General features: G+C 51.6%; 1 protein-coding gene across 3 annotated transcripts in view; it reads right to left on the bottom strand.

Moving 5' to 3' along the window:
• ZNF414 (zinc finger protein 414) overlaps positions 1 to 26,471 on the bottom strand; it is a 52,237-nt gene that overhangs the window by 13,107 nt on the left and 12,659 nt on the right. For all 3 annotated transcript variants that reach the window (XR_016277833.1, XM_089496589.1, XM_089496590.1), the window contains exons 2-5: positions 9,354 to 9,516; positions 6,786 to 6,887; positions 5,056 to 5,163; positions 4,275 to 4,380 (exon numbers count right to left, since the gene is read on the bottom strand). Coding sequence is in view for 2 of the 3 variants with exons in the window: in XM_089496589.1 (XP_089352715.1) it covers positions 4,275 to 4,380; positions 5,056 to 5,163; positions 6,786 to 6,887; positions 9,354 to 9,516 (479 nt within the window). In the remaining variant the exon portion in view is untranslated. The remainder of the gene's footprint in view (positions 1 to 4,274; positions 4,381 to 5,055; positions 5,164 to 6,785; positions 6,888 to 9,353; positions 9,517 to 26,471) is intronic.

The following is a 26,471-nucleotide window of genomic DNA, read 5'->3' as shown; positions in this document are numbered from 1 at the left end:
TTGGTGGGAGCTCACTGAACTCGAGGGCATAACCCCTTCGGACTATTTTAAGGACCCACGAGTCATTTGAGATGGAAGCCCAGATGTTAAAGAAGGGGCGTAGTTTGTCTAGGAAGAATGGATCAGAATGGGCGAAGTGCGCAGGACGGCTTCAAGACCTCTTCTTGGAGTGGTCTGGCTCCTGACGTCGGGGCTTGCGGTACCTACCCGGGGCTGCGTTCCGACGGCCCGACGAGGTTGAAGATTGTGATGGATAGCGCTGCCGCTGGGATCCCTGCTGTTGTCCCGAGCGGTCCTGATAAAAGGGTCTCTGCTGAGGATGAAACTGCCAGGGCCGGCCTCTCTTTTTGAAGGGCTGGGTGGCCGTGGAGGACATGCCGTGTTTCTTCGCCGCAGCCTTCATCCGATATTTCCTATTCAAGCGCTCGTCGGTTTCTGAATGGAAGAGACCGGAGTCATCTAAGGGCATGTCCTCAATGGTAGCTCTTACGTTCGGGTTCAGGTCAGAACCCCTCAACCAGGCATGGCGATGCAGAGCAAGGGAGGCAGTCATGGAACGGCCGGAACAGTCAGCTATGTTCCTGGAAGCGGTTATGATCCAGCTTCCGATGGAATGGGCCTCATCGCGGATCTCCACCAGTTTTCTCTGGATCTCATCTGGGACATCAGGAACCAAGAGCGAGATGTCTTCCATGAGGGCTTGTATATACGCCCCCATGCAAGCCGCATAGTTAGAGGCCTTTACCGCTAACGCAGAAGTCGAGTAGGACTTTTTGGCTAAGGCATCAACTTTTTGGCCTCCCGATCCGCAGGTGAGGTAGCCAGCTTGTGAGTGGAGGTCAGCTGCGATCACTCCACGATGGCGGAATTTTGTTTGGGATGGTCGGCCAGCCAGGTGCAGTGGGCTGGGGAGATCCTGTATAGGGATTCTATTTTCCTCGACGAGCCCATCAGCGAAGAAGGAGAGTCCCAGGTTCTCTTCACTATAGTCTCAAGTGACGGAAGGAGTGGGATGGAGGGAGGTGTAGGAACCCTGCCATGTACCCTCCTGTCAACTGGGTCTTTGGCACCGTCATCTGGGTAGGACAGCTCGATCCCCAAGGTATTAGCCATCTTAATGATGTGCTCGTTAAACGAGCGCACGTCGTCAGTAGGCGAGGCCGGTTCCGGACGGTGAAGTTGCTGAGGCGAAGCCGGGGGGGGGACATCTCCAGGTTGGAAGCATCCTCGTCTGAGGATAGGTTGTCTACATCAGAAGCCGAGTCGAGATGAATGACCGACTGCTGAGGGCTCGGGACCAACGCCGGATCCGGGGCTTGCTTGGAAGATGGCCTGACAGGGGTCGGTGGAAGAGGCCGTCGACCTGACGTAGACGGTATGGACCGATCTCCCCGGCCGTGCCGGCTTGCCGTCGTGAAGCATTGGAGGGCGTCCTCCCTCGAGACCGAAACGTAGTACTTGTCGGAGTCGTAGAGGAGGTCTGGGTCCGTCGCGCAGATGGGACGCGGCACAGGAGTAGGTGAGCGCCTGCGAGAGTCGGGGCTCCATTCCGGCTCGGCGAACGGGACCGTTGCGAGGGTAGGCGCACGAGACTCCACTGAGGCCTCTCTCGGCTTCTGAGACGGAGTCGGAGTAGCAGACCTCACACGCCCCTCGGAGGCATTCGCAGGGGTACCCTGCCTGGATCCCTTCGAGCTGGCCTTCCTAGGAGCGGCCGATGGATCCGGTGATCTGGGGCGCTTTTCGGGCCCAGGCTCGGTTCCAGAAACCGCTGTCGTACCCGAAGTCTTATGGTGTCTTTTTGACGTCTTGGTGTGTTTGTCCCTCCTGGAAGGTTCCAATTCAGAAGGAGTCTTTGTAGCCTCTTTCGGTTCTGGGGTCCCATCCGGGGCCCTAGGCTTCTTAGCCAAAGGCGTTTCAGCCGTCTCGCTGGTGGCCTGTCTCTTGGATTTTTCTGGAGCCCTGGACACTGAAGATTCCGGATCCCCTGACGGCTTGACTTTAGCCTTATCCTTAGCCTTTTTAGAGGAGGGCTTGTCCTTGGAAGGCTTGTCCCCCACAGCCGCAGTCCTGTCGGAGGACACAGAGGCCGGTCCGGGGGTATGTGCCTCCGACCCACACAGTCTGCGGGGGTGTTTGGAGGACTTAGACATAGCCGAATCCAGAGCCTCGTCGAAGGCAGAGCTGGGCTCAGCTGAGGCATGGGCCGGGATGGCACTCGGTGCCGACATCGAGGTGGAGGGACTACCACTGATCCGGGTCAGGACGTCCGCCGCTGGAGCTGCCGGGGCAGAGGACGGACGCGAGGTGTCTGACCTAATCTTGACGGTCCCCTGGAGCAAAGCTGAGGTAAGCCGGGACTCCCTATTCTTCCTGGCTTGTGAAGTCATGGACTTGCATAAAGGGCAGGCCTTGACATCGTGGTCCCTTCCCAAGCAGAGGAGGCAGGAGGAATGGGAATCCTGAATAGTCACCTTACTGCCACAGATGTCACACTTCTTGAAGGGCGCTGGAGGCATGGTGATGGTTGGAACAACCGAAGTCAAGCGGTCCGAGGTCGAAATACTAGAGAGAGACGGAGCAATCAAAGTCAAATGGTCCAAGGTCAAAAATGAGAGAGAGAGACGGAGTGGTCATAGGGAAAGTCCGGGTCAGCCAAAGAATGGTCAGATTCAGTCCGAGGTCAAAACCAGTGATCTGTTAGAAGCTATAGAAGCTAGCGAAGTTCCCTCACAGCAGCAAACGCGGCGGAAAAAAAGGAACTGGGGAAAGAGTGGGAACGCAGGGGCTTTATAAGAGGTGGGCGGGGTTACCGCCAAAAAGTTTCTATATGTTGCAAAGTGTACTTTGCCCAGTGATTCTAGAAGTTTCCGAGCAGCACTGCGCAGGCGCAGTGAAACCCATTTGTATGATTCGCAGAGACCACGAAGAAGAAATAACTTTCTCAAGCTCTGAATAATCCAAATAAGTTGTTGTTATTGTGTTTCTTCAAGTAATTTCCAATTTATGCATAGAAGAAGCCAAAATGGAGCCAGAATAGTCAGTGGCTTCATGTCATGTGTGTGCCTTCAAGTGGTTTTCAACATATGAAGACCCAAAGGCAAACCTATCACAGGGTTTTCTTGGCAACTTTGTTCAGAGTAGGTTTCCCATTCCTTCCCCTGAGGCTGAGAGCGTGTGACATGCTCACTCAATGGGTTTCCGTGGCTGAGCAGAGAATCAAACCCCAGAGTTGTATTCCAATAACCAAACCGTGCCATGCTGGACAAGACCACTAGTTACTTTATTATTTAATTTTCAGCTGTAAACCCATATTTTCTCCCAGTTCCCCTCTGTGTCCTTTATGACCTGGGGTGGGGGATGCTTTTCACCCTACACCCCCCACCCCAAACTAACTACTCCACCATGTCTAGGGCAACAGAAACTTCTGATTCCATTTTTGGCCAATTTTGTTTGTGAGGCATATGTTGTGATTTCAAAACCATGTTCTGCAATGGCTTAAAGCTATTGCAAAAATAAAATGAAATGTCAATATCTCCCCCATGTCTAGTGGCTTTGAGGGGGCTTCGGGAGCTGTAAATTACAGCCCTGCAGGATAAACTCCCTGCCTTGCCTTAAACTGAAGGAGATGGCCTCTTCCTCTTCCAGCCCTTCAGAAGTGGGAAGGGGCTTCTCCCTCTCTGCTCTCCAATATGTCTAGGGAGAAATATGTATTCTCTCCTTATGTAGCCCATTTTGGGTGGGATATCTGAGGAGACGAGGTCCTTCACTGTGGACTGTGATACCCTGAGACACATTTTTGCTGCCTGTTAAGTCTCTCTCACTCTTCCACCATATTGCTCAGAACAATGTACATCACTCCTCCTCCTACAATTATCAGACCACCACCCTGGGACATAGGCTAAGCACCAGAGCATGTGGTGGCTTCCCAGTTGGATGGGATAGATTATCTAGGTCCACTTCAGTCTGGTTTTAGGCCTGATAATGGGATGGAGACAGCTTTGGTCACCTTGATGGATGACCCATGCTGGGAACCAGACTGGGAGAGTGTGTCTCTGTTGGTCACTTTAATCCAGGGATGGCAAACAGCAGCTCTTGGAACAACTGCAATTCCCAACAGCACAATAGCCATGAGTGAGGAATGATGGGAACTGATTGATGACTGCAGATTAAACAGCAAACAGGCTTTTCTTCCTTTTTCTAAAATACATTCATTTGACACAAACAGCTCCCCCCTGGTTTGAGAAAGAAGCCAACGAACTGAGGGATCTTACTTGAAGTAGCGGTTGGGCTTGTAGTGCACCTTCATGTGGCTCATCAGGCTTTGCATGTCAGGGAACAATTCCACACAGCCCAAAGTAGAACAGCGGAAGGTCTTCCCTGGAGGAGAGAAGCAAAATGGCCCATCAGATGGCTGGCACAAGTCACAGAATGTCACACAAGGCATAATTAACCAGAACTTATAAAATGTTTTAAACATTGTACTACTACTTCCAGAAACCCCCTCGCCCGATATTCTGGGAGCTGTAGTTCCTCCCCAAATTGTTTCCTCTGTCATACAGGTTGTGGCATTTTTCTGCTGCAAAACCTGATGATGAACAAAAGCATAGATTTATTTCAAGCAGAATGAGAGGAAGGATCTATGATTCCTGCTGGCTTGAGTTAAGCCTCCATGGCTGTGAGAGGGTATCTCAGAGAATCAGATCACACTTGCCACTGGCATCCTTTGGTGGTCCTTCTTAGAAATACCATGCTGGGTTTGAAATAGCCACAGTAAATAAGGTTTTCCTTTTGAGTTGAGAGGCTCTGACTTCTAGCATCCCCCAGCCAAGATTAGCAATGGTATTCCGAGAGTTGCAGAGCCAGGCAGTAAGATTTCCAGACTCTGGTCTGGATATTATCTTGATGTCTGATTGGGTGGGAGACAGGTTCTTTTATTCCCATACTGGGAAATGGCTGGGAAGTAAGGAAATGCGATACACAACTCCCCATGTCCTCTGTCACTTCCTCCCAACCACACTCCTGCCAGGTAGGCTGTAAAAAAGACAGGCTCACCCTCCAGAGACTGTGTAGGACGGTAGTGGACACGCATGTGGTCCAAGAGCTCTGTCATGGTGCGGCAGGCTAGGCGGCAACCATCTCCTGTGCACTGATAACGCTTCCCTGGAGCAAAGAGACAGAGCAGAAACCATTTCATTCACTCCCTTCAAATGAGCCATGACCTTTCCTTGGAGGACAGGATCAGAATTCAAGATAACCTTAACAAACTGGAGAATGGACCATAACTTGCAAAACTCAGTTTCAAAGGAATACATTTAAGGTACTACATCCAGGCAAGAAAAATTAGGTGCACAAACATAGGCTAGGTGACACCTGGCTTGAAAAGAAAATATGTGAAACAAGGTATGGGGTTCTTAACAGACCACAAGCTAAACATGAGTCAACAGTGTGATGCAGCAGCCAAAAAGGTCAAGGCAATTCTGGGCTACAGACTTGAGGAAAACAGTAGTGCGTGCCCAAGTCTTTATTCTGCTTTGGTGCAACCTCACCTGGAGGAATCTTATGTCCAGGTAACCACAGCTAAAGAAAGATGTGAGCAAACTGGAGTGTGTTCAGAGGAGGGCAACCCAAATAGTAGAAGGTCTGGAAACCATCAAATAGCAATAACAATAGCAGCTTCATTTATATACCACTTCATAGCACCTAAGCAGTCTCTAAGCAGTTTAAAATGTGTGTAAACTAATTGTCCCCAACTAGCTGGGGACATATTTTAGCAAACTTGGAAGGATGCAAGGCTGAAGTCAACTTGAGCCCCTGGCTGGGATTGAACTGACAACCAAACCCTACAAGGAGCCTCTTAGGGAGCTGGATATGTTTTGCTTGGAAAAGAGAACTGAGAGGTGATATGATACAGCCATCATATGTGAAGAAATGTCATGCAGAAGATGGAGCAAACTTGTTTTTTGCTGCTCCTGAGATGAGGACACAAACCAGTAGATTCAGTTTACAAAAGTCTTAACTCATTTGAGAAGTGGTGCTAGAGGAGAGTTGTGTGGTTATCATAAACTATTAATCAATGAGTTTGAATCATAGAGTTGAATCATAGAATCATAGAGTTGGAAGAGATCACAAGGGTCATCCAGTACAACCCCATTCTGCCATTTGAGGGCAAATCAAGCCTGTCATCAAATTTTCCTTTGAAGCCAAGATGACTACACTGAAACTTTATACTCACTTGTACTTTGGCCATACCATGAGAAGACAAGATTCATTAGAAAATACAATAATGCTAGGAAAGGTGGGGGGCAGTAGAAAAAGAAGAAGATTGCATTGGAAGAAGATTGGCTCCATCAAGGAAACCACAGCTGTCCTGACTTTGCAAGACCTGAGATGAGAGTGTGACTTGGAGGTCTTGCATTCATAGGGTGGTCATAAGTCAAAATTAACTTGACTGCATTTATCAGTAACAAATGTGGGTAGCAAGCAATTAAAAGCATTTGGGGGAGAGGGACAGGGAAACAAGCAAGTTTATTTAAAGATAATCAAATAAAATAGGTGGACAAGATTGGAATGAGTGTTAAGAAGCCAGGATCATTGGAGGGATGGAGAAGAAGCCACTCCCCAAAAGGGACAGACATTATTAAATGGGATGATAATTAAACATGAAACCTCTTCATGTATACATGTATAATTAGAAGCTAAAAACATAATCTTCTCCCCACTCTTGCCCCTAAAAAATTCTTGAGACAGAAAAGAACAACATCAGAGTCCTGGCTTCAGCCTACCCAGGCTGGGTCTGTGCTTTGGGAGTCGCAATTCTTGGTTTCGAATCCCACTACCTCCACTTGGCTGCGTCTGGCTGCCCAAAAGCCCTGGATTGTTAGGACCTGAGAAGCAAAAACAAAGAGGAGGCAGAAATTATCAAAGAAAACATCTAAGTGGAGAAAGTTTAACTTTGGAGGTCACCTTTGGGGGCACTGTGGACCCGACTACACTCTTGGACAGCGGGCACCTCTAATTTGTCTAATGCCCATATGATGCCAGGTCTGAGGGTCCCATTCTGCCTTCCTGCCCTGGGCACTCCTAGCATTTGCTCAAATCTTTTCCTGCCATTCTAATGCCTTTCTTCTAAGCCATTTGGTGCATTTATATTGTAGAAATAATACACTTTTATCCCATGTTACCTGCCATGGTTCTATTCTACAGAATCCCCAGATTTATAGCTTTGTGAGGCACCAGCACTCTTTGCCAGAGAAGGCTAAAGATCTTGCAAAACTACAAATCCCAGGATTCCATAAGATGGAGGTGCAGCACTTAAAGTGGTGTTGAACTGCATTATTTCTACAGGGGAAATGCATCCACAGCTACTGGCAGGAAAACCTCCAAGTCTAGGATGTGCTGGTGGTTGAATGGCTGTTTTGAGCAGCTATCAGTCCTCCTTGTTCACAAATATAAAACAAAGACAAAAACGCTATTCAGACATAATTTCTGTCTCTTAAAATGCTCCTATTATTTTTGCCTGGAAGAAATTGAAATGCTGCCTGAGAAGTGGGTGAAACTTGGGGATATTGGTAACCACTCTTTAGGGAATGATGTTGCAAAACGGCTCATCTAGTACATCTACTTCTGTGTAGATACTCCAACAAAAGATAAGTGTGTGGAACTCAGCTGTCCTACCTATTAATTCTATTTTAACGCATCACTTTTCTCTGTTTTTATGGTGCTGTTCTTTTGAGCCACTCTGGGTCCCAGTTCTGGGAAAAGAGCGGGATACACAGAAATATACCGTTGGGCCTCCACATTTGTGGATTCGCCTTTTGCAGATTTTAAAAATAATTTTTTAATTCTACAGTTATATTTCCAGACAACAGATTATTATACAATATATATTCTTCTTCTAATAGTTTCTATATTCTCCCCTTTCCCTCCCTTTTCCCCACTCTAGCTTCTACCTACTAAAATTCAACACCTGCCTTGACCCCCTTAACTAATTCATTCTGTTATCCCATCCCACCCCATTTGTTTTATTGTTGTAGCCCCCTTTTCCCATCTCCATCTCTATCTCTTTATCACTTTAACCAAATGTTGCACTGAAGGGCCTAGAGCAGGGGTAGGCAACCTGCGGCCCGTGGGCCGGATGCGGCCCGGCAAGGCCTTGGGACCGGCCCCAGCCCGGTCCTGCTGCCGATTGCCGCCGGAGCCTTTGGCCTATCAAGAGGAGGCGGGCAAGGGGGGGCAAGCGACAGGCAAAGGGGGCAAGCGGCGGGCAAGGGGGGCAATTGCCTATAGAAGCCTCCGAAAAAAGCATTTATATTAACATTTTTTAAAAATCAGCAAACTTTTTTGCATGTCCTCCATGTTTTTAAAAAGTGTCCTCCATTTGAAAATGTGTCCTACATTTGTCCTGGTTTATTTATTTAATTATTTTTATAAAAAATATTTAAATATTTATTTTTTGGCTTCGGCCCCCCCAGTTGTCTGAGAGACAGCAACCCGGCCCCCAGCTCAAAAAGGTTGCCTACCCCTGGCCTAGAGATTCTTAGCGAGGACACTCCACTAGGCCTTTGTAGCTCCTCCAACGCAACTCTATGGTCAACTTTAACCAAACATTGCACTGGAGGACCTGGAGATTCCTAGAAAGCTGTTGTATCAGGGAGAAATAATAGTGGGGTTTTTTAATTTGCATTTTTTCCCCATTCACAGCGTCCTTTACCCTTAATTCCAGCAAATGTGGAGGGACCACTGCAACAACAACAACAACAACAACTACTGCCTGGATATGATTAAACATACTTCTAAAACTGGGAGACTTCCACCCTCCCTGGGCATTTTGGGGAGACTATCAAAGATTTAGACAAGGGTTAGGCAACCTTTTTGACCCAGGGGCCGGGTTGCTGTCCCTCAGACAACTGGGGGGCCAAAGCCAAAAAAATAAATAATTAAATAATTTAAAAAAATTATATAAATAAATAAACCGGGCCAAATGTAGGACAAAATTTTCAAATGGAGGACACTTTTTTTAAAAAAAAAATGGAAGACACGCAAAAAATTTGCTAATTTTAAAAAAAATGTTAATATAAATGCATGTTTCTGAGGCTTCTATAGACAATTGTCCCCAGTTGCCCGCCTCCTCCTGATAGGCCAAAGGCCCCTTGCCCTCGTGCAAGAGGCCAAAGGCCCCGGTGGAAATCGGCGGCAGGACTGGGCTGGGGCCGGTCCCAAGGCCTCGCCGGGCCGCATCCGGCCCGCGGGCCTTAGGTTGCCTACCCCTGATTTAGACAGAGAGCAGCAAAACCTCTGCGCCAGGCTCTGACCTAGCCACCCTCTGCTTCCCCTTCAAGAGCCATATTTACCACCCAAAGGGGGTTTCAGAGAGATCTCCGGCACCAACACTGGCAGCTCCTCTTTCTCAGCTTTGCCTTTGATTCGATTGGGAGAAGCCCTGAGTTCAGGACACAGAAGAACCGCATCAGGAAGAGTGGTTGGCAGTGCCGGCAACGTGCCAGGCATCTTCTCCTGGTGGAAAAGAGGAAGGAGAAGACTCTTAATCACAACAAGATAACAATAATCATAACAATACAGCGGTCCCTCCACCTTCACTGGGGTTAGGGGTGAAAGACCCCCGTGAATGTGGGAAAAAAGCAAATTAAAAACAACCACTCTTTTCCTCTCTAGGAATCTCCAGGTCCTCCAGTGCAACTCTATGGTCAACAACTGCCAGACATTGATAATGGAATCATGCTGGAGGACCTACAAATGTCTAAACAAGCACTTTGTCTAGGAACTTCTAGGTCCTCTATGGTCATAGAATCATAGAATCATAGAATCGTAGAGTTGGAAGAGACCACTAGGGCCATCCAGTCCAACCCCCTGCCATGCAGGAAATCCAAATCAAAGCATCCCTGACAGATGGCCATCCAGCCTCTGTTTAAAGACCTCCAAGGAAGGAGACTCTATCACCTTCCGAGGGAGTGCATTCCACTGTCGAACAGCCCTTACTGTCAGGAAGTTCCTCCTAATGTTCAGGTGGAATCTCTTTTCCTGTAGCTTGCATCCATTGTTCCGGGTCCTGTTCTCTGGAGCAGCAGAAAACAAGCTTGCTCCCTCCTCAATATGACATCCTTTCAAATATTTAAACAGGGCTATCATATCACCTCTTAACCTTCTTTACTCCAGGCTAAACATCCCCAGCTCCCTAAGTCGTTCCTCATAGGGCATGGTTTCCAGACCCTTCACCATTTTAGTCGCCCTCCTTTGGACACGCTCCAGTTTCTCAATGTCCTTTCTGAATTGTGGTGCCCAGAACTGGACACAATATTCTAGGTGGGGCCTGACCAAAGCAGAATACAGTGGCACTTTTACTTCTCTTGATCTAGACACTATACTTCTATTGATGCAGCCTAAAATAGCATTGGCCTTTTTAGCTGCCGCATCACACTGTTCACTCATGTTCAACTTGTGGTCAACTTGGACTCCTAGATCCCTTTCACACGTACAGTGGTACCCCGGGTTACGAAAATAATTCGTTCCGCCGCCGCTTTCGTAACCCGAAAGGCTTTCGCAAGCCGAAAAGCCATAGGCGCTAATGGGGAAAAGCCGCGATTTGGTGCGAAATAGCCCCGAAAAGCACCAAAAGTTTTTTCGTAACCCGAAAAAACTTTCGTAACGCGGAACAGTTTTTTTAAATAATTTTTTTTCGTAACCCGGAAATTTCGTAAGGCGGCGCATTCGTATCCCGGGGTACCACTGTAGTTTCATTCAGCCAGGTGTCACCCATCCTATATCTGTGCATTTTATTTTTCCGCCCTAAGTGCAGTACCTTACATTTCTCTGTGTTGAATTTCATTTTGTTAGCTGTGGCCCAGCTTTCTAGTCTATTCAGGTCATTTTGAATCTTGATCCTGTCCTCTGGGGTATTAGCTATTCCCCCTAATTTGGTGTCATCTGCAAATTTGATAAGTATGCTCCCAATTCTGTCATCCAGGTCATTGATAAAGATGTTGAATAGCACTGGGCCCAGGACAGAGCCCTGTGGGACCCCACTGGTCACTTCTCTCCAAGATGAAAAGGAGCCATGGCTGACCATCCTTTGGGTTCGGCCGGTCAACCAATTACAGATCCATTTAACAGTTCCTTTATCTAGCCCACATTTTACAAGCTTGTTTGCAAGAATGTCATGGGAAACCTTGTCAAAGGCCTTACTGAAATCAAGATATACTATATCCACAGTATTCCCTTCATCTACCAAGCTGGTAATTTTATCAAAGAAAGAGATTAGATTTGTCTGGCATGACTTGTTTCTCTGAAACCCATGTTGACTTTTTGTGATTATGGCATTGCCTTCTAGATGTTCACAGACTCTCTATTTAATGATCTGCTCCAGAATCTTTCCTAGAACTGATGTCAGACTAACTGGACGATAATTGTTGGGATCCTCTTTTTTCCCCTTTTTGAAGATGGGGACAACGTTTGCCCTCCTCCAGTCTGCTGGGATCTCTCCTGTTCTCCAGGAGTTTTCAAATATGATTGCCAATGGCTCCGATATTACTTTTGCCAGTTCTTTTAATACCCTTGGATGGAGTTCATCTGGTCCTGGAGACTTAAATTCATTTAGATTAACAAGGTGTTCCTCTACTATCTCTTTACTTATTCTGTGCTGAAATTCCCCTATTCTGTCCTCTGCTCCATTATCCTCAGGTTGAGCACCCTTTACCTTTTCTGAGAAGACTGAGGCAAAGAAGGTGTTGAGTAATTCTGCCTTTTCTCTATCTCCTGTTAGCATTTTGCCATCTTCTCCACGCAGTGGCCCTACCGTTTCCTTCTTCTTCCTCTTGCTGCGGACATATCCAAAAAAGCCCTTTTTATTGTTCTTAACCTCTCTAGCAAGCCTGAGTTCATTCTGCGCTTTAGCTTTTCTGACTTTACCCCTACACATGCCTGCTATTTCTTTGAATTCCTTTTTCGTGATTTCCCCCTTTTTCTATTTCTTATACATGTTCCGTTTCAAACTTAGCTCGGTTCAAAGTTCCTTAGTCATCCATCCTGGTTTCTTGAGACACCTCCCGTTTTTCTTTCTCACTGGAACTGTTTGAAATTGTGCCTTCAGTATCTCCCTTTTGAGAAACTCCCATCTGTCCTGAACTCCTTTATCTTTTAGTATTTCTGACCATGGAATCGCCCTCAATACTTCTCTAAGTTTACTGAAATCCGCTCTCCTAAAGTCTAGGATGCGTGTCTGACTATGCTTGGCTTCTCCTTTCCACTGTATAACAAACTCCAGGAGAACATGGTCACTTCCACCTAAGGATCCCACCACTTGCACCCCATTAACCAAGTCATCCTTGTTGGTTAGGATCAGATCTAAAATAGCTGACCCCCTTGTTGCCTCTTCCACCTTTTGGACCATGAAATTGTCTACCAGGCAAGTGAGGAATTTGCTAGGCCTTGAGGATTTTGCTGAGTTTGACTTCCAGCAAATATCAGGATAGTTGAAGTCGCCCATCACTACTACATCTCTCTTTTCTGACTGTGTGGTCATCTGTTCTAGAACGATATCATCCAATTCATCAGTCTGACTTGGGGGTCTGTAGTAGACTCCCACCGTAACACCCTTGTTGTTTCCCTCCCCTTTGATTCTTATCCAGATGCTCTCCACCTGGCTTCCATGATTGATGTCCAGGATCTCTTCACTGGTGTAAATATCTCTGACATATAGTGCTATTCCTCCTCCTTTCCTGTTTGGCCTATTTCTCTTAATAAGGTTATACCCCTCTATTTCCACATTCCAATCATGAGACTCATCCCACCAGGTTTCAGTGATGCCTATTATATCATATTTGCTTTCTTGTACTAGGAGTTCGAGTTCATCTTGCTTATTTCCCATGCTCTGTGCATTAGTGTAGAGACATCGCAGACCATGGTTCCCTTTTACTTGCTGCCTGTGCAAGTTTTTTTGCCTCCCACTGTTGGGTCCTTGCACTGTTTGCCTTGTTTCCTCTATGTCAGTTTGACTATTTTCGCCATCCCTTTCGCCTTCCTTAATATTGTCTCCCTTCCCCTTGGAACTCAGTTTAAAGCTCTCCTGATCAAGTTCTTGAGACTGTTGGCAAAAACATTTCTTTCAACTGGCGTGAGATGCAACCCGTCTGTTGCAAGAAGTCCCTCCTCATGGAACCGCAGCCCATGATCGAAGAATCCAAATCCTTCTCGGTGGCACCATCTGCGAAGCCAGTTGTTCACATCTGCTATTTTCCTCTCCCTTCCTGGACCATGCCCTTCAACTGGCAGAAGAGACGAGATGACAACCTGTACATCCATTCCTTTCAGCTTCCTACCAAGCGCCTCGTAATCCCTTTTGATGTTCTGAATGCTGTGTCTTGCAGTATCATTAGTTCCCACGTGGACCAAAAGGAAGGGGTATTGGTCAGTAGGCTTGACCAGTCTTGTCAGCCTCTCTGTCACATCACGGATCTTTGCACCTGGAAGACAACACACCTCTCGAGACATCTTGTCAGGCCTACAAATCACTGCTTCTGTACCCCTCAGCAAGGAGTCCCCCACTACGACCACACGCCTCCTCCGAGGCTTAGCAGCGACTGTTCCCTCGGGTGGGACTTTCAGGCTCCCCTGCTCTGTCCCTGAAGTCTGTCCATGCTGCTCTTCTTCATCCTCCTTGATAAGGGAAAGAGCTTCGAATCGATTCTCTAGCTGCAAGCTCCCCGAACAATTCCTTCTTGGCTTACTTCTCTTTGTGACATTCCTCCAGCTGTCTGCCTCCTCAGTTTGGCAAGTGACCTCTTCCACCCTAGCATCTTCCTCTGCGTGGTACTCATCCAAGATGGTTAGTTCTATTGTGTCCAGGAAATCCTCTTGTTCCCGAATATGCTGAAGTGTAGCTACTCTGGACTCCAGCTGCTGCACTTTCTCCTCCAAGAGTGCTACCAACTTGCACTTGGTGCATGTGAAGTTCTCCACTTCTGTAGGCAAGAAGAGAAACATCTCACAAGAGTTGCAGGTGACTGCGGCAGATCCCTCGTTGTCCATACTGCAAAGTCTTTAGTAGTAAATATAACAGTCAATCTACTGGGAATACTTCTTTAAAGGTAAGTACTGGCTGCTATCTTACACTTAAAGGGAAGGTTCTGTTTCAGTATCTGATTCTAACCTGATGCCACCTGAGCAGAGTTGTTGAGTTAAAGAAAACGAAAATTGCCAAGCAGCTCCTCTCCTTCTCCTCTCTCTGGCCGGACTGTTCTGCAAGGCTCTGGAAGGTGGTATGGACAGGTTGCTTACCTGTAACAGTATTTCTTCGAGTGGTCATCTGCGAATACATACAAATGGATTTCACTGCGCCTGCGCAGTGCTGTTCGGAAACTTCTGGAATCACTGGGCAAAGTTTACTTTGCAACATATAGAAACTTTTTGGAGGTAACTCCGCCCACCTGTTATAAGGCCCCTGCCTTCCCGCTCTTTTCCCCAGTTCCGCAATTTTTCCGCCAAGCAGGCGATGGAAAGAGCCAATCAGAGCAGGACACTGAGGGGATGGACGGGTGGGATTTGTATGTATTCGCAGATGACCACTCGAAGAAATACTGTTACAGGTAAGCAACCTGTCCTTCTTCTTCGTGGTCTCTGCGAATCATACAAATGGGTTTAGGCTGACAAGCTTAGGTAGGCGGCGGAGGGAGTGTCCTGAAACCAAAGCTATGGTAAACCAAAGGTATATTTATTGCAACAATAAAAACCTTGAACCATAAAAAGAGTCAGTCTTTTTGTTCATGCACAAACTCATCATAGCAATAACATTGCAAAACCTGAGAAGGGAATAAAAGGTCATGCAAGACCAGTCCCATTGAAAGTGTGCAAATCAACATTCAACAGAATGTAAAACAGTGGCATTATGTACATAAATGCAGAAAACACAAACCATCAGTAGTGCAATCAATGCAACCCTGAAACCAACACAGCCCTCCCGAAAGCTGCGTCTCGAATGGCTCTGGTGTCCAACCTATAATGTTTGATAAAAGTCAGAGGTTGGGACCAGACAGCAGCCTTACAGACATCCTCCAAAGGAATCCCCGAGAGGAATGCGGAAGACGCTGACATTGCCCTTGTAGAATGGGACCGAACCCTGCCAGGGAGAGGTTTGCCCAAGAGTTCATAGCAGAGGTGGATGGTACCGGCCACCCATTTGGAAAACCTCTGAGCAGACACAGGCAACCCTTTCTTCGGCTCCGAGTAGCATTGGAAAAGTCTTTCGGAGCGACTGGAGGCAGCAGTTTTGTCCAAGTAAAAAGCCAGCGCTCTCCTGACATCAAGAGAGTGCAGGCTTCGCTCCGCATCCGAAGTCGGGTGGGATGCGAGAGTAGGCAACACAATGTCCTGGCACATGTGGAAAGCAGACACAACCTTCGGCAAGAAAGTAATGTCTGTCCGAAGGACCACCTTGTCCTTGTGAAACCTCAGGAAGGGCTGGTCCCTCCGCAAGGCACAGAGTTCGCCCGCACGGCGGGCAGAGGTGATGGCCACAAGAAAGGTGGTTTTCCAAGTCAGTAGTCTCAAGTCCGCTGTGGCCATCGGCTCGAAGGGCTTGGACTTGAGCGCGGACAGTACCGCCTCCAAGCTCCAAGCCGGCGTCGGTACCGACACAGGAGGATGCAAGTTAGCACATCCCTTAAGGAACCCCTTCACCAAGGGATCCCTGAAAAAGGAAGCCCTCCCCCCGAATTGGTACTTGGCACAAATGGCAGATAGATAGCACTTGATGGATGTGAGGCACAGCCCCTCATCCAAAAGCGCCATCAAAAACTCCAGCACCACTGGAGTGGACACTTGAGCAGGAGACAAGCCCTTTCGGTCAAGGAAAAGGCTAAACCTCTTCCATTTCAGGGCATAGGACCGCTGGGTGGAAGGTTTCCTTGCAGCCAGAATCACCGTCCTCACCGCCTCCGGCAGGTCGGCTAGGGCTGTATCCTCCAGGCCACCAGCGGCAGGCTCTCGATGTCCGGGTGCAGGATCTGGCTGTCCTGGACCGACAACAGGTCGGGACGGAAGTCGAGGCGGAGGAAGCATCTCCTGGAGAGGTGGAGGAGGGATGGGAACCAAGACTGTCTAGGCCACCACGTGGTGATCAGGATCGCATGCAAACGGTCTGTTGTCATCTTAGACACCACCCTGATGATGAGAGGAAAGGGAGGAAAGGCGTAAAGCAGTTCTCCCGTCCAAAGGAAGGCAAACGCGTCTCCGAGGGATCTGTCCATTTGCCTTCTGGAGCAGAACTGGGGACACTGGCTGTTCCACTTGGTCGCGAAGAGGTCGATCCGGGGGGTTCCCCACCGCTCGAACAGGTCGCTGACCGTCTCCGGATGGAGCCTCCACTCGTGGCACACCGAAGAAGACCTGCTTAGGCGGTCTGCCAACTCATTGTCCTCTCCTGGGAGGTGCATCGCCTGGAGGAGCACCTGTCTCTGGATGCACCAGTTCCAGATGCGAAGAGTGATCTCGAGCAGAGTCTTGGACTTGGTGCCTCCTTGCTTGTTGATGTAATACATCACGGTAGTGTTGTCCGTCCTGAGGAGGACCACCTTGCCTGTGACAGTAAGCTCGAATGCCCTCAGGGCCTTCTCGACTGCGAGCATCTCCAAAGCATTGATATGGAGAAGTTTGTCCTGGGCCGACCACTTGTCCTTGACAACCAGGTCGAGCAGGTGGGCGCCCCAACCCTCCAGAGAAGCATCGGTCGTCAAAGTCAATTGCGGCTGAGGTTGATGGAAGGGCATCCCGATGCAGACATTGTGGCCGTCGAGCCACCATCTCAGCGAGGCGGCCACCGGTCTCGGTACCGTGAGCCACTTGGAAGGAGGGTCCTCCATCGGAGAGAAGACTGAGAGGAACCAGGACTGCAGTGGTCGGAGGCGAAGCCTTGCCCATGGTGTCACGAACGTCGTCGACGCCATGTGGCCCAGCGCCACCTGGACGTCTCTGGCCCTCACACTTCTGTGAGAGGTGCAAGGCCTCAACGATGCTACCAACGCCTGGAAACGGTCCGGAGGGAGAAAGGCGGAGCATCTGTCGGAGTCGAGGATGGCTCCGATGAACTTGGCCTGTCTGGTCGGAGTGAAGTGGGACTTCTCTTTGTTGATGACCAGTCCGAGAGAGTCCAAAACGTGCAAGGCGAATGAGACCGCCTCTCGGAACTCGTGCTGTGAATCGGCGGCAAACAACCAGTCGTCCAGGTACGGGAAGACTCTGTAGCCCCTCTGATGAAGGTATGCCACCACCGGGGCCATACACTTCGTGAAGACCCTCGGGGCCGTGGCAAGGCCAAAGGGGAGCACGTTGTAGTGGTACGCGGTGGAGCCGACGGCGAAGGCGAGGAATCTCCGGTGGGACTCCCGAATTCCGATGTGGAAGTAGGCATCCTTCAAGTCGACCGTCGCGAACCACAGGCCCTGGTGGAGGAGCGGCAGAATAGAAGCCAAGGTGACCATCCGGAACCGAAGGTATTCAAGAAAAAGGTTGAGTTCCCTCAGATCCAAGATTGGTCTGATGCCCCCATCCGCGTTCGGTACCGTGAAGTACCTGGAGAAAAAGGCCCTGGAGGACTGGTCAGGTGATAAAGGGGAGATTGCTCCCTTGACCAGCAAAGTGCGCACTTCGTCAAGAAGGGTGTCCGAGGGGGGAGTGGACATGAAGGCTCCAGTTGCAGGGAGCTTTTGGAACTCGTGGGCATAACCCCTACGGACGATGTTGAGGACCCACGAGTCTGATGTTATAGAGGCCCAGGTGTTAACAAAGGGCCTCAAAATGTCCAAAAAGAAAAGGGAAGGAGAGACGAAGCGCGTTGCAACCCTTCAGGCTCTCTTCTTCCCCTGGTCGGTATCCTGCCGGCGGGACTTTCGGTACCGGGAAGGAAAGTTGCGACGGCCAGAGGAGGAGGAGGACTGAGAGGGGTACCGGCGTCTCTGGGAGCCCTGCTGCTGGGGTTGACGGTCTTGTTGAAAGGACCCCTGTGACTGAGCTTGCGGCTCCCACGGGCGCTGCCTCTTTCTGAAGGGCGAGATGGGAGCCGACGACATCCCGTGCTTCTTCGCCGCCGCCTTTATTCTGAACTTACGGTTCAGACGCTCGCGGTCTCGGCGTGGAAGAGGCCGCTACCATCCAGAGGCATGTCCTCTATGGCTGACTTGACGTTGGCATTGAGGTCCGAACCCCTCAACCACACATGCCGGCGCAGAGCCAACGAAGCCGACATCGCCCGTCCTGCACAGTCAGCCACATTCCTGGAGGCAGTGATGAGCCAGCTGCCGATCGAATGGGCCTCATCACGGATCTCTACCAGGCGTCGCTGGGTCTCGTCTGGGACGTCCGGGACGAGTGGCGAGATCCCTTCCATGAGTGTCTGGATGTACGCCCCCATGCAGGCATTGTAGTTGATGGCCTTGACTGCGAGGGCTGCCGCCGAGTAGGCCTTCTTGGCCAGACCATCTACCTTTTTTGCTTCCCGGTCGACTGGGGAAGTTGCCTGCTTGGGGACGAAGCCCTGCTGCGCCCCTTCTACAATTGCTGAGTTCTCCTTGGGGTGATCGGCCAACCAAGAACAGCTCAAAGGGGAGATCCGGTAGAGGGACTCGATCTTCCTCGAGGATCCGACGAGTGAAGCTGGCGCATCCCACGACCTCCGGACGATGGACTCAATGGAGGGCAGCAACGGGATGGAGGGGGGTGTGGGCACCCGGCCATGCACCCGATGTTCCACAGGATCCCGATCCTCCTCCTCGGGAGAACCTCTGCGCAGACATGGACAACCCCTTCTTCGGTTCCGAGTAGCATTGGAAAAGTCTCTCGGACCGACTGGAGGCAGCAGTTCTGTCCAGGTAAAATGCCAGCGCTCTTCTGACATCCAGAGAGTGCAGGCTGCGCTCCGCATCCGAAGTCGGATTGGAAGCGAGGGTCGGCAACACAATGTCCTGGCACATGTGGAACGCGGAGACAACCTTAGGCAGGAAGGTAATGTCTGTCCGGAGGACCACCTTGTCCTTGTGGAACCTCAGGAAGGGCTGGTCCCTCCGCAAGGCACAGAGTTCGCCCGCGCAGCGGGCAGAAGTGATGGCCACAAGAAAAGCGGTTTTCCAAGTCAAAAGTCTCAAGTCCGCTGTGGCCATCGGTTCAAAAGGCTTGGATTGGAGTGCAGACAACACTGCCTCCAAGCTCCAAGCCGGAGCCGGTACCGACACCGGAGGGTATAAGTTGGCACATCCCTTGAGGAACCCCTTCACCAAAGGATCCTTGAAAAAGGAAGCCCTCCCCCCGAACTGGTACTTAGCACAAATGGCCGACAAATAGCACTTAATGGATGTGAGGCACAGCCCCTCATCCAAAAGCGCCATCAAAAACTCCAGCACCACTGGAGTGGACACTTGAGCAGGAGACAAGCCCTTTCGGTCAAGGAAAAGGCTAAACCTCTTCCATTTCAGGGCATAGGACCGCCGGGTGGAAGGTTTCCTTGCAGCCAGGATCACCGTCTTCACCGCCTCCGGCAGGTCGGCTAGGGCTGTATCCTCCAGGCCACCAGCGGCAGGCTCTCGATGTCTGGGTGCAGGATCTGGCTGTCCTGGACCGACAACAGGTCGGGACGGAAGTCGAGGCGGAGGAAGCATCTCCTGGAGAGGTGGAGGAGGGATGGGAACCAAGACTGTCTAGGCCACCACGTGGTGATCAGGATCGCATGCGAACGGTCCGTTGTCATCTTGGACACTACCCTGATGATGAGAGGAAAGGGAGGAAAGGCGTAAAGCAGTTCTCCCATCCAAAGGAAGGCAAACGCGTCTCCGAGGGATCCGTCCATTTGCCTTTTGGAGCAGAACTGGGGACAGTGGCTGTTCCACTCGGTCGCGAAGAGGTCGATCCGGGGGGTTCCCCACCGCTCGAACAGTTCGCTGACCGTCTCCAGATGGAGCCTCCACTCGTGGCACACCGAAGGGGATCTGCTTAGGCGATCCGCCAGCTCGTTGTCCTCTCCGGGAAGATGAATCGCCTGGAGGAGGACGCGCCTCTGGATGCACCAATCCCAGATGCGAAGAGTGAGGTCGAGCAGGGTCTTTGACTTGGTGCCTCCTTGTTTGTTGATGTAATACATCACGGTGGTGTTGTCCGTTCTCAGGAGGACCACCTTGTCTGTGACCGCGAATTCGAAAGCCCTCAGTGACTTTTCTACTGCCAACATTTCCAGAGCGTTGATGTGGAGGAGCTTGTCCTGGGCAGACCACCTGTCTTTGACAACCAGGTCGAGCAGGTGAGCGCCCCATCCCTCCAGGGATGCATCCGTTGTCAAAGTCAGTTGGGGCTGAGGCTGATGAAAGGGCATTCCGATGCACACGTTGCGGCAGTCCAACCACCATCTGAGGGAGGCGGCTACAGGTCTCGGTACCGTGAGCCATTTGGACGGAGGGTCTGTCATCGGGGAGAAGGCCGAGAGGAACCAGGACTGAAGAGGTTGAAGGTGGAGTCTCGACCATGGTGTGACGAACATCGTCGATGCCATGTGGCCCAGGGCGACCTGGACGTCCCTGGCCCTCACCCGTCTGTGAGAGATGCAAGGCCTGATAGAAGTCATCAGCGCCTGGAAATGTTCTGGAGGGAGAAAGGCGGAGCATGTTTCGGAGTCGAGGATGCCCCCGATGAATTTGACCTGTCTGGAAGGTGTGAAATGGGATTTTTCTCGGTTGATCACCAGACCGAGGGAGTCCAGAAGGTCTAAGGCGAATGAGAGAGCCTCCTGCAGTTCTCTCTGGGATTCGGCAGTGAACAGCCAGTCGTCCAGGTACGGAAAGACCATGAACCCCTTCTGATGCAGGTAGGCCACCACCGGTGCCATGCACTTCGTGAAGACTCTCGGTGCCGTGGCAAGGCCGAAGGGGAGGACGTTGTAGTGGTACGCGGCGGAGCCCACAGCGAAGGCGAGGAATCGTCGGTGGGACTCCCGGATCCCGATATGGAAGTAGGCATCCTTCAGGTCGACGGTCGCGAACCACAGACCCTGATGGAGTAAAGGCAGAATGGAGGCCAAGGTTACCATTCGAAAGCGATGGTATTCAAGGAACAGATTCAGTTGTCTTAAGTCCAGGATGGGCCTGATTCCCCCATCCGCCTTCGGTACCGTGAAGTACCTGGAGAAAAAAGCCCTAGAGCATTGTTCGGGCGGTAAAGGGGAGATTGCCCCTTTTTCCAGCAAAGTGCGCACTTCGTCGAGAAGGGTGTCTGAGGGGAGAGTGGACAAAAAGGCCCCGGTTGGAGGGAGCTCTTGGAACTCGAGGGCATATCCCCTGCGGACGATGTTAAGAACCCACGAGTCCGATGTAATCGAGGCCCAGATGTTAGTAAAAGGCCTCAGGATGTCCAGAAAGAACAAGGGCGAAGGGGAAACGAAGTGCGCTGCGTTCCTTCAGGCTCTCTTCTTCCCCTGGTCGGTGTCCTGCCGGCGGGACTTGCGGTACCGAGGCGGGAAATTACGACGGCCAGAGGAGGAAGACTGCGAGGGGTAACGGCGCCTCTGTGAGCCCTGCTGCTGAGGTTGACGGTCTTGAGGGAAGGAGCCCTGGGACTGACCTTGCGGTGGCCAAGGATGGTGCCTTCTTCTGAAGGGAGAGACGGGGGTGGACGACATCCCGTGCTTCTTAGCCGCTGCCTTCATTCTGAACTTGCGGTTCAGACGCTCATCCGTGTCGGCGTGGAAAAGGCCGGTACCGTCCAGGGGCATGTCCTCAATGGCCGATTTAACGTTGGCGTTGAGGTCTGACCCCCTGAGCCAGGCATGTCGGCGCAAAGCCAGCGATGCTGCCATGCCCCGTCCCGCGCAGTCGGCGACGTTCCTGGAGGCGGTGATGATCCAACTCCCTATCGAGTGGGCCTCATCCCGGATCTCCACCAAGCGACGCTGGACCTCATCAGGGACGTCAGGGATGATGGGCGAAATCCCCTCCATCAAGGCCTGGATGTACGCCCCCATACAGGCGTTGTAGTTTATAGCCTTTATGGTGAGGGCGGCCGAAGAGTAGGCCTTTTTGGCTAGGCCATCGATCTTTTTGGCCTCTCGGTCTGCCGGGGACGTCGCCTGCTTCGGCACAAAGGTCTGCTGTGCCCCCTCCACAATGGCCGAGTTAGGCTTGGGATGGTCGGTCAACCACGGACAGCCCGGCGGGGAGATCCGGTACAGCGTCTCGACCTTCCTGGAGGACGCGGCGAGCGAAGTCGGGGCATCCCATGACCTCTGCACAATGGACTGCAACGAGGGCAACATCGGGATGCAAGGTGGAGTGGGAACGCGACCGAGGACCCGGCGTTCTACCGGATCACGGGCCTCCTCCTCAGGCGGGGAAAGCTCGATATCAAGAGTCCGGCACATCTTAATGATGTGTTCGCTGAAGGAGCGAACATCGTCAGTGGGAGATGAGGAGCCCGGGTGATGCAACTCCTGCGGCGAAGGCGGGTCAGATGGGTCCTTTTCTCCATCTGAAGGTTCCCGTGATGGAGGCAAGGGATCCTGTTCTGAGTCGGAGTCCGACGTCAGGGGGATGTCAGTCACCTTGGCTCGGGATGGAGTGCGAGTCGGGATTTGCGGGGCCGGTGGCTCGGAAGGCGGACGGCGAGGTACCGAGGACGAGGCCACCGCATGGGAGGATGATGGCTCGTCCCCTTGGGGAACTGCCGGGCGCAAGTTAAGCCTGGTGAATTCCCTCAAAGCCCTCTCCTTCGGGACCGACATGTAGTACCTCTGAGTCTCGGTGTCAAAGAACATGTCGGTGTCTAACTCTCGTGGCTCGTCGATGTCGGAAACAGGGACAGCCTCCTCCTCATCCGAATCGACGGAGAGCAGAGATGGTTCCCTCTGGGGAGAGGTTGGCTCGCTGACGGCGGCGAGATCTTGGGCCGGCGGGAGTGGCGTGGCCAGCACCGTGGTTACCTGCGCTGAGACCGTCTTCTTCGGGCGTGAGGGGGTCTTCCCCAAGGTCTTCTTGGAGGGGGTCTCCTCCGAGATCTCCTTGGAGGGGGAGCGTCGCTTGTGTGGAGCATGCTCCTTTGACTCGGCCGGACGCCCCGACCCGGAGTGGTCCTTGGGCTTGGACTTCTTGGGTGGAGCTGCCTCGGTGCCCTCCGCGTGACGCCTCTTTTTGGAAGACGTCGGAGTCACCGCCAAGTCTTCAGGCGGAAAGAAGGGATTGTCCGGCAAGTCATGCAGGACAGTGGCTCCCTTGGAGTGGGGCTTGGGTGGCTTAGCCCTCTCCGATGGTACCGCCTTTCCAGAGGAAGATGCCCCCGTCTCAGGCAACTTGGAGGCGTGCCGAGATGTCTTCGATGACGCCTTGGAGGACGGTAGCGAGACGGTCCGGACTCCCGATTCCTGACGCTCTCTCGAGCGCGAGCCCTCTGGGGACGGCTTCCTCCCGGAACTCTCCCTGGGCTCGAAACCCTCAGTCCCCGAGGTTTTCTGGGGGCGCTTGGAGGGTTCGTCGGTGGCACTGGGTCTCGGGGGACCACGGGCCACATCAGAGGCGGTCGGAGATCGTGTCCCGGCCGGGACAGAGACCACACTAGAAATGCTGGCCCGTGAAGAGGACGCAGGCGGGGCAGCCGGGGCAGCTGGAGGGAGCGAAGATGAGCGGGGACGTCCCTCCCGGACCTTTCCCAGGGCAATAGCCGAAGTCAGCCGGGACTCCCGGTTCTTCCTGGCTTGGGAGGACAGAGACTTACAGAGGTGACAGGCTCTGGCATCATGGTCCTTTCCCAGACAAATCAGGCAGGAGGAGTGAAGGTCCTGGACGGGCACCTTGCCCCCGCAGGCATCACATTTCTTGAAGGGCGCAGGCATCCTTCAAAGTCATCAAATCCGAGGGAGAGTCAAAGCGAAGTCAAAAAACAAGCCGAAGAGGTCCGAAGTTACCAGGGCGGGAGAGAGAGAATGGTCAAAAACAGTCCGAGGTCTAGTGAAAGTGATTCCGTAACAAGCAAGAGCGAGCGAAAGTTCCTAGAAGCAGCTAGCGCGGCGGAAAAAAGGAACTGGGGAAAGAGCGGGAAGGCAGGGGCCTTATAACGGGTGGGCGGAGTTACCGCCAAAAAGTTTCTATATGTTGCAAAGTAAACTTTGCCCAGTGATTCCAGAAGGTTCCGAACAGCACTGCGCAGGCGCAGTGAAACCCATTTGTATGATTCGCAGAGACCACGAAGAAGAAATAAAGCTAGTCTGCTAGCTCCGCCCCCTTGTGACTCACAGATGTGACTCACAGAAGCTCCGCCCCTTCAGCAACGAGCACACGGTCTCAAGCACACGGTCTCAAAATGGCTGCCAAGCAGCTCCTCTCCTTCTCCTCTCTCTGGCCGGACTGTTCTGGAAGGCTCTGGAAGGTGGTATATAAAGCTAGTCTGCTAGCTCCGCTCCCTTGTGACTCACAGATGTGACTCACAGAAGCTCTGCCCCTTCAGCAACGAGCACACGGTCTCAAGCACACGGTCTCAAAATGGCTGCCAAGCAGCTCCTCTCCTTCTCCTCTCTCTGGCCGGACTGTTCTGGAAGGCTCTGGAAGGTGGTATATAAAGCTAGTCTGCTAGCTCCGCTCCCTTGTGACTCACAGATGTGACTCACAGAAGCTCTGCCCCTTCAGCAACGAGCACACGGTCTCAAGCACACGGTCTCAAAATGGCTGCCAAGCAGCTCCTCTCCTTCTCCTCTCTCTGGCCGGACTGGTAAACTTCTGGCGGAGTTGCACTGGAGGACCTAGAGATTCCTAGAGAGGCATCCTCTCAGGTAAAAAAACAGTGTTTCTATTATTTGCGGTTCTCCATCATATTCACGGGAGTCTTGTGCCCCTAACCCTAGCAAATATGCAGGGACGTAGCCAAAGGGGGGTTCTTGGGGTCCGGACCCCCCCTTCCATTAGAAAAATGAATGGTATGTGCTGCTGCACCGCCGTGCCCAAGCCCCATTATAATGGTGGCACTTAGTCTGGACCCCCCCTTCCTAAAATCCTGGCTACGTCCATGAAATATGGAGGGACAAGTGTAATTAAAAAGTCATGATTTAGAATTGACTGGGAAGAGATATGTCTTCAATGGTGTTTTAAATGCAGTTAGCATTTTCAGCGCTCATATTTCCTCCGACAAGTCCTTCCACAAGAACAATCTTCCATCGGGCGAAGAGCACAGCTTTTGCCTCTCAGTCTTCCTCCCTGTAAAATGGGCAGGAAGACCAAAAAAGGCAGCAGAATCAATGAAATAAATAATTAATACATAAATAAATCAAATATGGTTTGCTTCCCAACACTGCTCACTGCTCCTGCGGCAAAAAGTCAAATTTGCAAATTTTATGCCCAAATTTTACACATTCCTCTAAAATAGGGAGTATTTTTTTTATCTGCTCAGCTACCTCCACCAGGCCTCCCTGGAAGAAGAAAAGCCCTCCCTTCATCCTCCATCCTGAGGGAGAGCGAGGCAGGCTAGCTCCACCAGGCCTCCCTGGAAGAAGACAAGCCCTCCCTTCATCCACCATCTTGAGGGAGAGCGAGGCAGGTTAGCTCCAGCAGGCCTCCCTAGATGAAGACAAGCTCTCCCTTCATCCACCATCTTGAGGGAGAGAGAGGCAGGTTAGCTCCAGCAGGCCTCCCTGGAAGAAGACAAGCCCTCCCTTCAGCCTCCAGCCTGAGGGAGAGAGACGCAGGCTAGCTCCACCAGGCCACCCTGAAAGGAGACAAGCCCTCCCTTCATCCACAATCTTGAGGGAGAGAGAAGCAGCCTAGCTCCACCAGGCCTCCCTGGAAGAAGACAAGCCCTCCCTTCAGCCTCCATCTTGAGGGAGAGAGAGGCAGGCTAGCTCCAACTGCCTCCCTGGAAGAAGACAAGCCCTCCCTTCATCCTGCATCTTGAGGGAGAGAGAGGCAGGCTAGCTCCAACTGCCTCCCTGAAAGAAGACAAGCCTTCCCTTCAGCCACCATCTTGATTGAGAGAGAGAGGAAGGCTAGCTCCAACTTACTCCCTGGAAGAAGACAAGCCCTCCCTTCAGCCTCCATCTTGAGGGAGAGAGAGGCAGGCTAGCTCCAACTGCCTCCCTGGAAGAAGACAAGCCCTCCCTTCAGCCTCCACCTTGAGGGAGAGAGACGCAGGCTAGCTCCACCAGGCCTCCCTGAAAGGAGACAAGCCCTCCCTTCATCCACCATGTTGAGCGAGAGAGAGGCAGGCTAGCTCCACCAGGCCTCCCTGGAAGAAGAGAAGCCCTCCCTTCATCCTGCATCTTGAGGGAGAGCGAGGCAGGCTAGCTCCAACTGCCTCCCTGGAAGAAGACAAGCCCTCCCTTCATCCACCATCTTGAGGGAGAGGCAGGCTAGTTCCACCAGGCCTCCCTGGAAGAAGACAAGCCCTCCCTTCATCCTCCATCTTGAGGGAGAGCGAGGCAGGCTAGCTCCAACTGCCTCCCTGGAAGAAGA

The sequence above is a fragment of the Sceloporus occidentalis genome, unplaced genomic scaffold (assembly GCF_023333645.1).
Source record: "Sceloporus occidentalis isolate IW3139 unplaced genomic scaffold, rSceOcc1.0.p SCAF_91, whole genome shotgun sequence".
NCBI classification, from domain to species: domain Eukaryota; kingdom Metazoa; phylum Chordata; class Lepidosauria; order Squamata; family Phrynosomatidae; genus Sceloporus; species Sceloporus occidentalis.
Note: the sequence above shows the minus strand (reverse complement) of the source record. Positions and strands in the feature narration are given on the sequence as shown.